At 42.7% G+C, this 16,851-nt stretch overlaps 1 protein-coding gene across 2 annotated transcripts in view; it reads right to left on the bottom strand.

The window, feature by feature from the left end:
- Positions 1-16,851, bottom strand: part of DOCK5 (dedicator of cytokinesis 5) — a 133,720-nt gene that overhangs the window by 55,912 nt on the left and 60,957 nt on the right. For both annotated transcript variants that reach the window (XM_081890800.1, XM_081890801.1), the window contains exons 10-21: positions 14,160-14,289; positions 11,433-11,505; positions 10,101-10,243; positions 9,751-9,876; positions 8,525-8,649; positions 7,697-7,795; positions 6,178-6,250; positions 4,945-5,048; positions 4,258-4,444; positions 3,211-3,308; positions 2,109-2,198; positions 907-1,007 (exon numbers count right to left, since the gene is read on the bottom strand). In XM_081890800.1, the coding sequence (XP_081746926.1) occupies positions 907-1,007; positions 2,109-2,198; positions 3,211-3,308; positions 4,258-4,444; positions 4,945-5,048; positions 6,178-6,250; positions 7,697-7,795; positions 8,525-8,649; positions 9,751-9,876; positions 10,101-10,243; positions 11,433-11,505; positions 14,160-14,289 (1,349 nt within the window). The remainder of the gene's footprint in view (positions 1-906; positions 1,008-2,108; positions 2,199-3,210; positions 3,309-4,257; positions 4,445-4,944; positions 5,049-6,177; positions 6,251-7,696; positions 7,796-8,524; positions 8,650-9,750; positions 9,877-10,100; positions 10,244-11,432; positions 11,506-14,159; positions 14,290-16,851) is intronic.

The following is a 16,851-nucleotide window of genomic DNA, read 5'->3' as shown; positions in this document are numbered from 1 at the left end:
GCTAGAGAGGGATGTGTGTAAACAGGTGTGGAAAACCTTTGGCCCTCCCAATGTTGCTGAACTGCAACATCCATTCTCTTTGGAATTGGCCATGATTTCTGGAGCTGATGGGAGATGTGGTTCAGGAACATCCTTCCACCTGGTGCAGAGGACTATCCTATGTTTACTCCTCTGCCCAGTTTCACCTCTACCCCTGCTCATCACCGGCATGGGACTCTTCAAAGGTGGTCCAGAAGGGAAGGTGGCAAACAACTGAACAAATAAATATTGAGGTCCCCAAGCCATTTCCTTCATATCAAGGACCCAACTGCAATATACATTTAAAGTAGTATCATGCCATTTTAAACAGCCATGGCTTTCAGAAAAGAATGCTGCTAAGTGTAGTTTGCTAAGAGAGTTTTTAGGAGCTCCCGCTGTTCTACAGAGCTACAATTCCTAAGATTCCCTGGGAAGAGAGACTGATTGTTAAACCACTCTGGCAGCTGTAGCTCTATAAGAGGAATAGGGGGTCCCCTAAGAACTCTCAGCACCCTAAAACTATACTTCCCACGATTCTTTGGTGGAAGTTATGGCTGTTTCAAGTGGTATGATACTGATATACATGTACAGTGCAGATGGTGTCAAGAATTTCCACCTGCCTCCATTAGGCTAAATGCAACTATAACACGCACCCCCACTGAATGTACTAACACATGAGGTTGAAATTCATAGCCCTCTTCTTCCAAATAAAGGCTCACTATGCTGGATTATAGATTAGGAACTTGTTTTAATCAGAAATCTTGCTACTTGAGAAATCTGCTCAAGAGCAGAGAAAAACCACACAACTGAACCAAGTGACAAGCATGTAATAAGTCATCTCATGACAGAAATGCACAAGTCAGCAATGTAACAAAAGTGTATACTTACACATAGGCCAAGGTGGCACTGAAGTGTTTGTAAATGTAAGTTTCGAGTACAGGGTTAAAATGCTGGAATTTGATGTCTCCAATCAGTGAAATAATAAATACCTATTTAAAGAGGAAATATGCAAGATGTAAACAGCATGACCTGGTTGGACTTTTGTTTTCAGTTTTCAACCATGTTGTGCTTTTGCAGCTAAAGCAGGAACAACAGGAGGGACTGCCAACCTTCCTAAAAGGAAGGTTTTTAAACACCTGTCAAGGATTCTTTAGCAGTGATTCCTGCACTGCAGTGTGTTAGACTATGTTACCCCTGAGGTCCCTTCCAACTCTATTATTCTGTGAGCTTGACTTTAACCCTGGCAACAGTTTGAACATGGCCCGTATTCCCCATCGCATGTGGTGACTTTGTCATTTCTCAGGATTCACAGATTCTAAGAACAGTCCACACATTCAAGCTTCTCTGCAGAAAATGGAAGCATTTTAGAACAGGTGATCCATTCTTCTTTTTCCCCAGTCACGATCATGAGGACTAGGAATCTCCTTTTAAAAAGTATTTAAATCCTAATAATTCTGTTGGGCATACAGGCTTATGCAATAAACACCAGCTGAAAACAATTTGCGGCCCTGAGCTACTGGTTATCTTCCTCATTAATTCTTATAATAAATTCACCCACTAAGCAACAACTTCCAAAGCTTGAAACCATAAAAGCTATCATAAAAGTCTCTCAAATATTTGTTTTAGAAGGAGAAGAGACTCAGGAACCTGAACCCAAATCTAACTGGAAATAAAGGCTGTTCTTTTATGTAAAACAGGGGTGGGGAATCTCTCCCAGCCTTTGAGCCATCCCAGGTGAGCCGAATTTGACAGATGGGAAGCCCTGCCCACTTGTCAATCACTGAATGTTACTATGATGTCAGGTGAAGCTGAGCTTTGAAGCCCTGGTTATTGGGGACTGTCCAAAATGGCCTGGTGGGCTTAAATGGGAAAGGCTGCTGGGCCAAGCCTTGCCCACAGGCCAGAGACTACCCACACTCTAAAAATAAGCAGCAGCAGCAGCAACTCTCCATTTGGGGGCTGTTGTTTACACATCAGCCTGTCACCGGGAAGAAACTGTAACCAGCCTGATCTGGAATTGTAACCAGTTCTCTTTTTGGCGACAGAGTTAATGAAGAGCTAAGGAGGGTTAAATGGTCAGAACAACTTACTAGTGCATCAAAAACAAGGAAGTCATAGGTTTCATTGTCAGACATCTCCATCATTATGCTGAAAAGTGCATCAAGTGTATCTTGTAAGAACTAGAGATGGAGGAGAAATAGAAATGGGTTGTGGTTAATAAGGCTGTTGTGTTATAACTCCATTCCCTTTTATCTCCAGGTCTTTTAGCAACAGAGTTACTCAAAGTCATACGGATTAGCATGAGAGGAAATGGTTCATTGCCAGAGTCCCTCCTTCTGCAAACAGGGAGGGGCACTATTCAAGCATGCTGGAAGAAATGGGCAAATCTAGGGCAAATCTACTGCTGCAGGTTTGAGGCTGGTTCTCAGCATGAAGTGTTAAGTCTACACCACAATTCTGTATTTCAGCCCTGCAAACAGATATTTTTAAAAATTGAAAAATTCATAGATGGGCAGCTGAGTATTTGTTTCTCTCAACACTGCACAAAACTGGATGATTTGATTATAAAATTGCAAAAAAGACACATAGGCCTCATCTGCACTATGCCTTTAAAGTTCAATTTAAACATCCATGCCTACTCCTGCCTGAGAATCCTGGGAACTTGTTATGGATTCCGAAATTTGTTAGGAAACCCCTATTTTCCTAATAGAGCTACAATTCCTAGAGTTGACTGCGAGGAGGGATTGACTGTTAAATCCCTCTGAAAGTTGCTACTCTGTGAGTGGAATATGGGTTTTCTAACAATGCCAAACATCCTTAATGAACAACAATTCCCAGGATAGTTTAGTGGACACCAACAGCTGTTAAAGAGGTATTGTAGTGCTTTAAATGTATAGTGCAGATATGGTGATAGATGAAAACAGTATAAAACATAATATGGACACTAACCATGCTAACTGTGCTGCTGTAGCAACACTATGACAGATAATCTGGTGAGTTGCTCACCTCAAATTCTTTGAAATCTTGCCTGATGCTATCTAGGTCAGCTCTTTAAAATTATCAGCTCCCTGATCCAGCACATCAATGAGAACAAAATTTAAGCAGACATTCTGTTCCAATGAAACACTTCGTGTGATAAGATAGACGCATGCACAAATTGTTTGAAAGCCTGTATGGTCAATTTTGTTTTACCTTGACAATTTCTCCTCCTTCCACCTCCATCAGCTTCTTCAAGTTGTGTCCTATGTTTTGGGAGTTTGAACGCCAATTCAGCAACCCCAGTAAGTCAACTGGCAAGGGCAAAATGAGGGTGGGGGAGTAAGATCACTATAAGCAATGCAGCTCATTTCCTTTAGTGGTCACAGTACAAGACAAATATGGAAGCAATGTTTTATTTCTGGCATCAAACAATATGAAAAACAACTTCTCTGCAGTTCTGGAGAACGCAGCACCTTGGCTGCATACTCTTTGGCATCCTGTTTCAACCTTAGTTTGCTCTGCCTGCCTCCCTGCTCATTTGCTGAACTGGCAGCAACCACATGATGGCAGATTTGATGTGTTTGATCAGCTTTATTAGAAAGTGCTGGTGGGGAAATTTGAAAATTACAGCACAATTCTACACTTGTTTACACAGAAGTAAGCCCTACCGAGCCAGTTTTCAGCATCCTGTAAATCACAGCTTCAGTTATTTTGAAAAGCAAGTTTCTAATCCTTAAGGGCTGTGAAGATGGGCATGGAAGCAAATGGGCACTGCCAGGCAAAGTCTCAGAAGCCAGTAGGAAGGTCAAGCACATTTCCCAAAATTGGGGGAAATCTTCAGTGCACTGCAAGTGTTTGTGTGTTTTTTTACTCCTCCCCACAACTGGAAAAAAAGCAAAGTAACAGAGCAGTCCTACTACAGAAAGCCAGCATAATTTACACCAGTGTAATTTATGCTTATTCCAAATTCTATTCAGGAGGAATTTGACTTGCACCACCCTCTTCATCTGCTTAAGTTCCACTGGATTGCTAGATCACGTGACTGAGCTGAAAGGGATTTGGAATAGGCATAAGACTATTCTGGCATCCCATCCCCCAGAACGTGTGCTTGTGTGAATTACACCGACTTAAGGTGTAAGGTATGCCAACTGAGCATACCTTACACTAGCATATCTCAGGTTCAGCTAGGCTGAGGAACTTAGGCCAGTGTAACCTTGGCTAAGGCAGGAAAGCTTGGATTGTACCAGCAGTCAAACATACCGTTCTGTGTCAGCTTTGTGGAGCAGATGAGAGTTGCAATCTGAAAGCTATCCTTGGTACTGTCTTTGGTTGGGGTAAAGTTGGCTACATGATGTTTGGCTGGAAGACTATCTCTGTCCTCCATCTCCACTTTGGTGCCCGGGAGAGTTAGGTAAAACTTAGCATCTTCCATTTTCTTGTTTTCACCCTACCAATAACATAGAGAATATAACTTCAGACATCCAGACTCTATACATTGGAGAGCTAGTTAGGACAGGAGAAAACTGGCTGAATTTGAACATCATGCTAAACCATAGTTAAGTGTTACAAGAATGATCCTAGCCCCTCCCCACCATAGACTTCCTCTTTCCTCTCTCAGCTTAGATAAACCGTAGTTTGTCATGTCCAAACCTATTGTGTCATCTTGATTACTCTTTCCTTGAAACCAGCCATGTTAACAGGGGTCAAAGTTCAGGGTTTAGATGAAATGTTAATCTGTGATTAATCTAAATCAAGCCCTTCCAGTGCCCTCTTCAAATCCACATCTGAGAAGGAAGAAGCACACGAGCCCAGGGTTCATCACAGCTCATTCTTGTCACACTAAACTATGGGTTAGTGTGTTGTCTGGACAGAGCCACCGTGTAAGGAAGAAATTCTGACAGGTTCAACAATATCACCGAGGTTTAAAAAAGAAAAAGAAAGGAGTACCTTGTAGACTATTAAGTTATGTCTGCCATCCTGCAGAGTGGTACCGTCTGCATTCATCAGCTTCACAAAAGCCATTCCAAAAGCCTTTTCCGATTTATCTCGCGCTGCAGCAGAAGGAAGGAAGGAGAATGTATTGCTTGTGGGTCTCAGTTGAAGTACAACCAGAAGCCATTGCAAGTGCTGGACTGACCTGGTAGACCCAGGCTCAAATCCCCTCTCGATCATGAAGCTCACTGAGTGACCTGCCTCTCAGCCTAACCTATTTCACAGGGTTAAATGGGAGCAGCATCTTGAGCTCCTTGGAGAAAAATGTGGTATATCAATGCAGTAAAATAAATTAATTAAATAAGGACTTTTCTGTGCAACCCCCCCACCCCGAATCATGCCAATTCCAGTGATAATAACCATCTCAATGTTTATATTGAGTTGAAACAGTTAAAATTTCACCAGTTTTTTCTGGGGCAGCGGAGGATGCAATTTTAATGATTTCAAGAAGAGGTGGTAAAATTCACCACCAATATGGGTGAGGGGAAGGATACCTTTAGCAGCAGCAATGATGGCAAAAGTTCCCACCTTGGTGACCCAGTTACCATTTTCTTCTCCCAAGTGCCCCATCAATCAGGGGATATTGGGAGAATTACCCCCCCCAAAGTGGTGTTGTTTTTTTTTAATCCATGAAGTCATCACTGCTTAGGGTGGGTCACCCTGCCATAAACCTGAAAAATTTCACACCCTCCCACCCCAGATAAAAGTTATGTTAAATCCTTCCTGATTTGGAAAGGGGAGGCATCAGAAAAAGGCTGATCAGCCCTATTCCACGTGCTGGTTCCCCATTGCAGCGTGCACACTGCCAGCCACTTGTCTCTTCTACACCCATCCCAATGGGTTGAAGGGACATTTTTACCCTTCTGTATTTAAGAGACAGCAGGGGCGCCATGGGACCACCAACATTTTCAAGGAGGGGCCGGGCCCCCTCAATATTGTGTGGCAATATGTGCACATCACTCGCGCCTACCGTGTGATGTGTCCGGGTCACTCGTGCATGCTGCGTGACACGCTCACGTCACGCATGCAAGCTGTGTAGCGTGTTGCATGGTCAGCACACATAACGTGAGCACATCGCTGGGCGTGCACGCATGACACGAGCATGTTGCATAGCGCTGGCCCCCTCAATCGCGGGGGCAAGCCGGCATGCCTGAGGGACAGGCAGCTGCTCATCTCCCAAGTACTCACATTCCTGTGATGATCGGTGACGAAATGTAAACCTTAAGTGGTAGCGGCTGACCTCTTTTATTTCTATGGAGACCTGCATGAATGACAGCTCGTTATAAAATATGCACATCAGAAACCAAGTTGACAGAACAAACATGGGATTCCTCTGTCCATTAAAATGATTTACTGATTCCACCTGCAAACCTTCCCATTCATTGTGACCCCCACCTTAGGGTATTTGGAAATACCCAACAAGATTGACAGGAGGATTCCATAAAACTAGCAATTTATTGCTGATTGAAACCCTCTACCCATATGCTTTTAAGTAAGATATAATGTAGCCTAGTTTACTTGGCCAAAATCAAGCCATTAATCACAGTCTCTGTAACGCCATCTAGGATTAGCTTTTTCTTCCATTACAAAACATTTTAGACATCAATGGAAATAAATATGATTTTAAGGGGGGGATTGGTCTGTTATTTCCATCTTAAACATAAACACGTTATGATTTTAAAACACAAATTCTAAGTCTTGAAATGTGTATAAAGATTGAGTTTAAGTTTCCTTGGCAAGATGTTTTATTCAACCACGTTCAGAATCTGCATTCTGCTTTTAGTCAAGAATGGCCAGCCCAGAGTATTATTTAAGTTCAGCTCCTAGCAAGTTCTAATATGAATAATAATAATAATAATAATAATAATAATAATAATAATAATGTATTATTTATACCCCGCCCATCCGGTTGGGTCTCCCCATCCACAATTAATTCAACTGAGTTAAAAAGAATCAGAACTCACAGCTTCATATTCAGTCCCATGTATGCCTTGGGTTATATAGCTGCCGCTCTGTGCTGGCCTCTTATCATGGGGCAGATCACAACAGGTTTTACTTATATGTTGTACACTACATGTCAGCTTTTTAGCTGGTGTGCAAGTGACACCTGCTCTTTAAGAATCTTAACCATTGGGATTTACACACCATATTATATTCCCCACTCTGAAGACAAAATATACAAATGCCACTTTCAGATTTCTTTCAGACTTGGGATTTCTAGGTGGTATGGGCAATACCTGCCACAAATCATTGCTGCATTGAGTGCTCCTGTTCTGAGTTCTAGCTGGCCAGCCATTTTCTTTTCTGGGATACGAAGTCAACCTTCTGGTGCTAGCCTTGCTGCAGCTCAGCTAGGTGGGTCTGAGTCAGGAAAGGGTGGCAGTAAGGCTCTGTGGATTGCAGAGTGCCACACTGCCCATTGTAGCCAATGTGGCACGCCTGCTGGTATATCTGCCTACTCCTGGCCAGGTATGCTGCAGCAATACCAATGTCTTGAGGGTGACTCCTGGCTCCACCCCACCAACCCAGCATTTACTGATGCAAAGCTTGTGGCTTCCCAAGCCTGCCCAGGCCTTTCTCTTATGACTAGGTGGTGCCAATTTGGCTACCCAAAGGACCACACACAGGGAACTGAGTTCATTTTTAGCAGCGAATTACAAGTTTGCAGCTCAGGGGAAAGAACTCTAGCAATGGTGCACAATCTCACCTTGACAGTTTCATACCAGCAAGGCTGCTTGACTTGGTAGTAGACAACTGATTTGTATTCAGAGATACCTTCATAACCAGCACCTGGATGGATAGCTTTCTTTGGATGACACGAGAAACAAATTAAAAAGCAGAACCAAATCAAAGAACGTGACAACCTTTGAAGGGAATGACCATTTTTAACCCTGGATATAAGGAAACTCTTCACTACATGCAGATGATTTGCACAGACAGGTGAAATGCTTCAGGGACAGTGATGGGCCTTAAACATACCATGAAGAAGTGATGGAAGCCTTGGCACCAGCTTTTTCTGTGCGCCACATGTTTTGAACTACAACTCCCATAATACCTGACTATTGTCCATGCTGGTTGGGGCTGGCTGAAGTTGGAGTCCCAGCACCACAAAATTCCCTTCCCTGATTCAGTTGACAAGACTCCCCCTCTATGAATTTGTTTAATCCTTTCTTGTAGTGACCATCACTACATTTCATAGCAGCAAATCCCATAAGTTAACTATGCACTGTTTGAAACTGTATTTTCAACTGGGGAAAGGCTGTAGCTCAGTGGCAGAGCACCTGCTCTTCATGCAAAAGGTCTCAAGTTCAATCACCAGTTAGGACTAGGAGAGACTCTTCTGCCTGGAACACTGAAGAGTCACTATCAGTCACGGGTGACATAGATGGACCAATGGCATAAGGCAGCTTGCTAGTGGGCAAACTTTCCACAGGCAAAAGCCTCTCATTTAATCACTCTTCACAGCTGATTAGGGGGAGAAATAGTACAGGTTTTAATCATGATTCTGCCTCCCACCTACCAAGCCCCTTCCTACCTCTAAGAGATTGCCCTCTTCATCATGCACAGACATAGTGACCTCGACATTCTTGGGGGTCTTCTTCTTCCCTTTGTCAAATTCCCCATGCATCAGGGTCACATAGATATCATTCCGAACTTCACCTGCAACCACCAAGGCTATAGTAAAGTTTCTTTGTCCAGGTTGAAAGTTAGAACAAAGTCTGATATGTGAAATTCAACAGCAAATGATTCTTCTTGTCTGGAGGGCATCTGCCCATGGTTACACTTTTAGAAACCAGATGAAACCCCCTGTGCACACACGACCATGTCTATCATGGGCAGGGAATCTCAGGCTTGGAAGCTGAATGCGGCCCTCTAGGCCACTCTGTCTGGCCCTCATGACTCTCTCCAAGACACACCCCTCCGAAGCCCTGCTCTGCACTCTCTGCAAGCGTCTTTGCCTGATCGTAATGTGACCCTGAACTCTTATACTATGACCTGTTTGTCCGGATAGAGGCCAGGTGGCTAGGAACCTCTGGGTGGAATGTATTCTACTGTAAAAATGCAAGAGTCACATCCACTGCTGTGCCCACTTTCGGCTCTGACTCACCCATAACTGGCATGTGGCCCCCAGTAGGTTGTCCATGAGGCAATGGGGCCGTTCGGCTGAAAAAGGTTCCCCACCCATGATGGATATAGTACTGTGGAATGTGGGGGGCAAGAAACTGTCAATTTCTTCCTACCCTCTGTAACCAGTTCTTTTATCCTATCTGAAGAATAGGCCCTTCAGATATTCATAGACTTGGAGGTCCAATCCCCCTACAATGCAGGAATCACAGCTGAGGAATCCCTGACAGATAGACATCCAACCTTTGTTTAAAAACCTCCTGTCTCCCCCACTTTCTGAGATAGTCCACTCCAGTGTCAAAAAGTTCTTCCTAACGTTTAGCCAGAAAACAGCTGCAATTTCCATCATTATCAAGCAATAGCTATGCTGATTGGAGCTGATAGGAGTTGGAGTCCAACAACATTTTGTAAAATTTTGAATTTTATAAATTTTGTACACAGTATTGTGTATTTTATTATTGTGAGCCACTTTGAGGCTTTAATAATAATAATAATAATAATAATAATAATAATAATAATAATAATATCTGGGGGTGCACAGATTCCCTTCCACTGCCATAAGTTAATTGATCCTCTTATTTCATAACTGCTCTGTTTTCTTGGAAGCTATCACCATTAACATGGAACTACACACACCAGGCAATATAATCTCTGGGAATCCCATTTTGCGGGCCACAGCCGTAGATCTGTCAATAAGATGAGAAAAGTCCTTTTGAACCTGAGCTAAATCACCAGGCAGCAGTTTCAGAGAAACCCAGAGGCCTATGGAAGAAAAGAAACATTAACATGCAAATACCATTGGGGAAGGTTGCAATGTGAGCAGACTGGATAATAATAATAATAATAATAATAATAATAATAATAATAATAATAATAATAATAAATCATTGCTTTCATTGCATGTGGTGGGAAATAGTAAAAATTATACACAGGTCCCATCCCATTCTTTGTGCTTAAAAAAAACCATTTTCACTTATTTTGTGTACCTTGCCCTTTGTGATTCACTTCCTTGCCAGCAATGACTTTGTTGAAGACAGACGTGAGAGGTTCATTCTCTCCAATCACATGAGAGGTTATTAAAGGTGCCATGATTAACTGCCGCTGTCTGATGTACGTTTCCATGGCAATCCTGAGAATGGGATGGGAAACAGAAGTTAACTTCCAGCTGCTTCCGACTCTGGGGTTGCGCGCCCATCTCGCTTAAGGGCCGGGGGCCAGCACTGTCCGAGGACACTTCCGGGTCACGTGGATAGTGTGACGAAGCTACTCTGGCGAGCCAGCACCAGTGCAGCACACGGAAATGCCGTTTACCTTCCCACTAGAAAGTGGTACCTATTTATCTACTTGCATTTAAGGGTGCTTTCGAACTGCTAGGTGGGCAGGAGCTGGGACCGAACGACGGGAGCTCACCCCGCCGCGGGGATTTAAACCACCGACCATGTGATCGGCAAGTCCTAGGCACTGAGGTTTTACCCACAGCGCCACCCACGTCCCGTCCCCCTCAGCTTAGCCCAAACTTAAATGGTTTTTTGCCACTGGCTTCTGCCATGTCAACAATGAAACATGTTCTCCACTCAACTTTGATTCATAACTAATACCTTAAACCCAATTTCTTCAAGACTAAGAGAGGCTCAGAGTTTTGTCTGTGCTGGACCCCAAAGCCGATGTATTTATCCAGCATGTTTGGCCTATTCTAGGAGAAAACTCTGTTTTACACATAAACTAATTGCAACATTTGAGTTATTTTATTCATGATGCTTTACTGTGTTCAACTCTGGAGCAGATAGTAATGATGAAAGCAATAATTATAGTAAGACTGAATATGGTTGAGTGCCTACCTCGTGAAACCACAGCCAGGAAAGCCATTTGTTTGATTAATGATTTCTGAAATACCTTTTACAGTACAAAGAGGGTTGCCAGCCATTTTATTCTATTGAAATGCTAACTTTTAATCAAGGCCATCTATATATAGCTTGTAAGTTAAAATGCAGAAGAAATACACATTTGTAAATGTTAGCAGAAATTCTGCATAAAATGATGCCAGCTCTGCCTGTGGATCTTCTATGTTCAAAGAAAGTGTACCTGTGCATGCAAACTGCGGTAAACAAGCATTAAGAGAGAGCTATTGTCTCCTTGCCCTGTTTGTGGGCTTCTCAGGCTGGTCACTGTAGGGAGAGGGATGAATGACTAGGTGAGCCATTGGTCTGATCTAGCAAAGTATTTATGGTGCCTTTAAATGTCCACAGATCTGCTGAATGCAAACACAAACAATGAATCTCCATAAAATGTTGCTTTCAGAACCTTTTCACAATACTTACTGCTGAAAGGGAATAAAATGTTGCTTCTCTTCATCATCCACCTTTCCATGGATGATGTCAGTAACGTCCATCACTAGGATAAGACAGAAGTTAACCAATTACATCACCATAATAAAAGGAGCTTCAATGAAGAACTCACTAACTATATAAGATTATTTTATGTCAAGCCATTTAACCAGCTTTTCCCCAACCTACTGCCCTCCAGCTGTTTGGGACAATAATTGCCATCAGCATCAGCCAAAATATTGGAGGTGAATAAAAGCAACTTGAATTGGAAAGGCTACAGCAGGCCTGGACCACAAGTAGCCAAATATAATGGGTGACCAGAGTCTACAGAAGTCCACTTTTGCTGCCTGCCTGGGACAGCGAAAGTGAGCCAGGCGAGCCAGAATATGTGGCTCTGGGAATGACTTACTGGCTATGGCAAGTTGTTACAAGTTGAGAAGGCATGGAATGGAGCATGTGGGTGTATCTGTAATGAAAGAAGGCGTGCGGGAACTTACCTGTTTATATTGTTTTGATCCTGGCCCTTAAATTATGGAATTCACTCCCACAAGAGGTAGTGATGGCCATCAACATGGATGGTTTTAGAAGAGGATTAGCAAAATTCATGAAGTTTAAGGCTATTAGCGACTACTAGTGATGTTCTAACTCAACTATCAGAGGCGGTACAGGTAGTGTTTGACTAAGTTTTACTTTGTCCATTGATTTCAATGATTTTTCTCAGAGCAAAACTTGCTTACCTACCAACACTGAATATCAGACACTGGGAATCACAAATGGGGAGAGTGCAGTTACACTCAGGTCCTGCTCGTGGAAGCACCTGGTTGGCCACTGTAAGAACAGGAGACTGGAACAGATGCACTTTTGCACCTGATTGTGCTGGGCTTTTATGATGTTCAAAGAAGCTCATCCATGACACTCACTGGGCGACTCTCAGTCTCTTTCAACCAACCCTACCTCTCTCACCAGGTTGTTGTGAAAGTAAACTGGGAAGGCATCACATACATCAGGTTGAGCTCCTTGGCTCTCAGTCCACAGAGAATCAAGCAGGTGCCAATCATCCCTCACTGCCACTCACTAGACTTTTTTAAAATCAACTCATTTTTGTTTCTTTAGCTGGGTGAAATGGAAACACCTGAAAGGGATGTGAAATTGTGCTATGACACAGCTGGGAAACCACTGCTTCCTTGCACGCTGACTGCTTCTGGATTGGGGCCCCAACAACCAGGAACAGTAAGACACTTCTCTCGTTCATTTCTCAACCCATTCATTTAACAAAATGAGGAGCTGGTGTTACTAAGAGTGTTAAAATGCAGAGCAAATATGGCAATAACATTTTTAGTACATCACTTAAACCACAAGCTCACAGAATGTGAAATCTTCTTCAGGTTCTGAGCCAAACATCACAACTTTAAGGAGAGATCATAGCTAGGAACACAGAATGCTGCCTTACACCAAGTCAGACTACTGGTCCATCTAGTTCAGTATTGTCTACACTGACTATCAGCAGCTCTCCAGAGTTTCCAACAGGGATGTATCTTCACCCCACCTGAATGTTGAACCTGGAACATTTTGCATGCAGTGCACATCAGAGGACCAGATGGTGGTGACACAGAAAGGAGGAGGGCCTGCTTTTTATATGGAAAGCCATTTCTTATGTTTGTAATATTTGTAACTTAAGTGTCATTTTAGCCTACTTTAATATTGCCTCACATCCCCAAGGAATGGAAGGAGATGGGTTCACAAAAAGACTTGAAAAATAGGTGGGCCAAGGGGCCATGGCGGAGAGGACCTGCAGGGAACTGAAAACCCATCCCTGCCTGAAATGGCTCAGGTCCTACATGACTTTGGAGATTTCATCATAGGTTGCCCCTGGCTTACCATGTTTTTCTGTATATTCATAAGGACTAGAAATTTGCTTTTGTAATGAACAAGCCTCTACAAAAGTGGCTCTGAAAAATATTATACTTCATAATGAGACTTCATTCTCATCTACTAATCCCACATATCTGTCCGATAGACACAAGTTCTGCTTACAGCCTATAATAAGGGATGGACAAATCTGTCAAATATTGGTTTCACATTTTCCTAAACTTAAATTCAGTTTGCTTCATTTCCACACAAGCTTTTGATTATTATTTTTTGGTATGCTTTTGCACACATATTCCTCCCAACATAATTTTTTTTGCAAACAATTTCCCCTAACAATTATGTGTGTGCATTCCTTTTGGTACACATTATTTACCTTAGAGAACTGCACTACATTATTCAGAGAAGCGCAAATTTCAAAAGATAGCTACACTTCAGTTTGCATATTGATTCAGGAAGTGTTGATTTAATTTCTCGTACATCCCAACTTCTCATTAGGGACAAAATCAGAATTTGAGCTCAGGCCTTAGACTATTGCCCTACCCGTTTCATCCATTTTTTTATAGGACTGCTTTGCAAATCCAGTGGTACTTCGGTTTATGAACTTAATCTGTTCCGTACGTCCGTTCTTAAACCGAAACCATTCATAAACCGAGGCGCGCTTTCCCTAAGGAGGCCTCCCGCCGCCGGTGCCCTTCCACTGTTTGGATTCCATTCTTAGACCGAGGTAAAGTTCACAAACTGGGACACAACTTCTGATTCGCGGAGTTCGTAAACCGAATTATTCGTAAACAGAACTGTTCTCAAACCAAGGTACCACTGTAAGATCTTTTGCGCTACTATGGGCCACCATACCTGCCACTCCAAAGGGTCTCCGGAGTCCACAGGTGTGTTTCTTGCCCTCTTTGAGCTCCATGTGGCCTACTCTCACAATCTGGCACACCAAGCTGATTCGAGGCCGGATCAGGTCAGAACTGCTCAGGTCCTAAAAGGGCAACAGAAGTCATTACAGAAGGAAAAGACAGTCAAAATCACCTCAGACTAGTTTGTGAGTGAGAGGGCGGAAAGGAACATGGCTTTGTCAGTCAACCATCCAAAATCCCAGAAATAGGGATAGGACTCTCCTCCGGCCACGTACCCTCCTGAGCCACACCCCTCAAAAGCCCTGCTTTGCACCTTCCTGGTGTCTTTTTGCTTGCCTGGAATTTGTCTTTTTAAAAACAACAACCACATATTTAATATCAAAACAAATCATAACAATACATTTCCCACAAAATCAAGAAGTACACTACCACTTTCTCCACTGCCATAATACCACAGAATGATCATTCCAATCCTCAATCCCCCATCACTGTCGATTTGGTTCACCAAATACCCTCAGTTGACACCTAACTAATGATCTGGTTTACTAGACATCTCCGGTAACGCTTTCTGAATACATGGTGCCCAGATATTTGTTAGACCACCTTCTACCATACCAATCTGCTAATGCACTGAGATTGTTATTGTCTTTGTCTGAAGTGGTCTCTGGATAGAGAGAGAGAGAGCCTTTTCTGTGGTAGCCCCTGCCCCTTGGAATGCACTCCTCAAGGGGGCCTGCCTACATACTTCATTACTATCATTTAGGCACTGGGGGGGGGCAATATTTTAAGATTTTAAGAACAGCTAAAGTAAACATCACTTTGACTCTGGATTTTCACCATCTGTTTAAGTCAGCTGTTGCTGTTTTAGTTTGTCATTCTAATTTGTTGTGTTAGTTTGTAAGCTTTATGGTTGGTTGATTGGTTGGTTGGTTACTTACAAATTGTACTTTTGTTTCTTACTAAAAATACTGGGGGTGTAGCTCTATGTTGACGGTATGGAATATAAAATACATAAATAAATAAGTAAAATTTGCACAAATGTACATATGAGAAAAATGCACTGGGAAAACACATCTTCTTTGTTTTCATATGATGGGCACAGACATTGCAGCCTCCTTGACTTAGAAGAGGCATCCCTTCTTCTCTCAACCACAGAGGAAGGAACGCTGTCATTGCACATTAACTACTTACATTAAAACTAATTTCCAAAAAGTAAAATTCTGCCATAACTTGAAATTTGGGGGGCTTTCTAAAAAGCTGAAAGTGTTTTAATGGACCCATCTGCAAGAATACATTGCCACAACACTGCAGCCCTAATGAAAATAAATTGATATAGTGTTATCAGTGTACATGGTACTCTATAAAGTAACAAAACCAAAAAGAAAAGTTAAAAAGCAAGGAAGGAAAGTCATGTTGGTGATACTCAGAATACACCCACCAAAATTAATGGAAATTTGGTGAATTCATTTCAATGGGCTTACTCTGAGTAGAACTTGGGATACAACTTGCAGGTTCCATTCTCCAAAGTGTTTAAAAACTAAATTCTGACAGTAGGGAGGAAAGGACAGCAAATTCCTACTGGGCTGCACCTTTAGTAAGGTTTTAAGTATTTGATACTACAGCTAGGTCAGTCATGTTCCAAGACTTGCTACACCAGGTAAAAGGATCCTGCAGACACTAACTCCTCCAAGTGAGAGATCAAATCAAAGTGGTTGAGATGAACCCATAACACAACCCTCCACCACTTCCTTGTTCTGCAGAAAACCTCTCTACTACTCGCCAGGAAGCGAGAGCCAATAATTAACCATTCCACCAGTAAATGATGACATCATACTTCCATCTAATGCAAACCTGCCACTGACAGGGAAGTAGAGCAGAGTTATTTCTAGTTTTGAGATTGATGATCCAAGACTGGAAACCAATGCATATAAAATCAGCCTGCATAAAAAACCTCTCACTGTTTAGAGTTTCTGTATTATGTTATAGTCTGGGATTCTGGGCAAGTTGATGGAGAAAAGAAGTTCTGTAAATATGTAAGGTAAAGGTAAAGGGACCCCTGACCGTTAGGTCCAGTCACGGAAGACTCTGGGGTTGTGGCGCTCATCTCGCTTTACTGGCCGAGGGAGCCGGCATATAGGTCATTTGGCCAGCATGACTAAGCCGCTTCTGGCAAACCAGAGCAGCCATTTACCTTTCCACCAGAGTGGTACCTATTTATCTACTTGCACTCTGAAAAGCTTTCAAACTGCTAGGTTGGCAGGAGCAGGGACCGAGCAACGGGAGCTCACCCCATTGCGGGGATTCGAACTGCCAACCTTCTGATCGGCAAGCCCTAGGCTCTGTGGTTTAGACCACAGTGCCACCCGTAAGAGCAGCCTCCAAATGCCTCTACAAATACATGCCTGCCTTGCTAGCATAAATCATGCAAGCTGTCTCTTCCCATTGTCATGCCTCTTGACTCCTGACACAGGAAAATAAGCTACAATCCTTATTTCTGATTCTTCAATAAAAACACCACCCCTTTTCAAACTCTTATTTCTGTAGCAGAGGCTAGAAACTTAAACAAAAAGATACAAATACATGGGACGTGAATTCTATATACTGGCCTGGCTCGTACATAATGCCAAGACAGGGTATATTAAGCCATGGCTTATTTGGTTGTCCAAACCTGGCTCAGAAGCTTA

Source organism: Podarcis melisellensis (genome assembly GCF_964234715.1).
Source record: "Podarcis melisellensis genome assembly, chromosome: 15".
In the NCBI taxonomy this organism is placed as follows: Eukaryota; Metazoa; Chordata; class Lepidosauria; order Squamata; family Lacertidae; genus Podarcis; species Podarcis melisellensis.
Note: the sequence above shows the minus strand (reverse complement) of the source record. Positions and strands in the feature narration are given on the sequence as shown.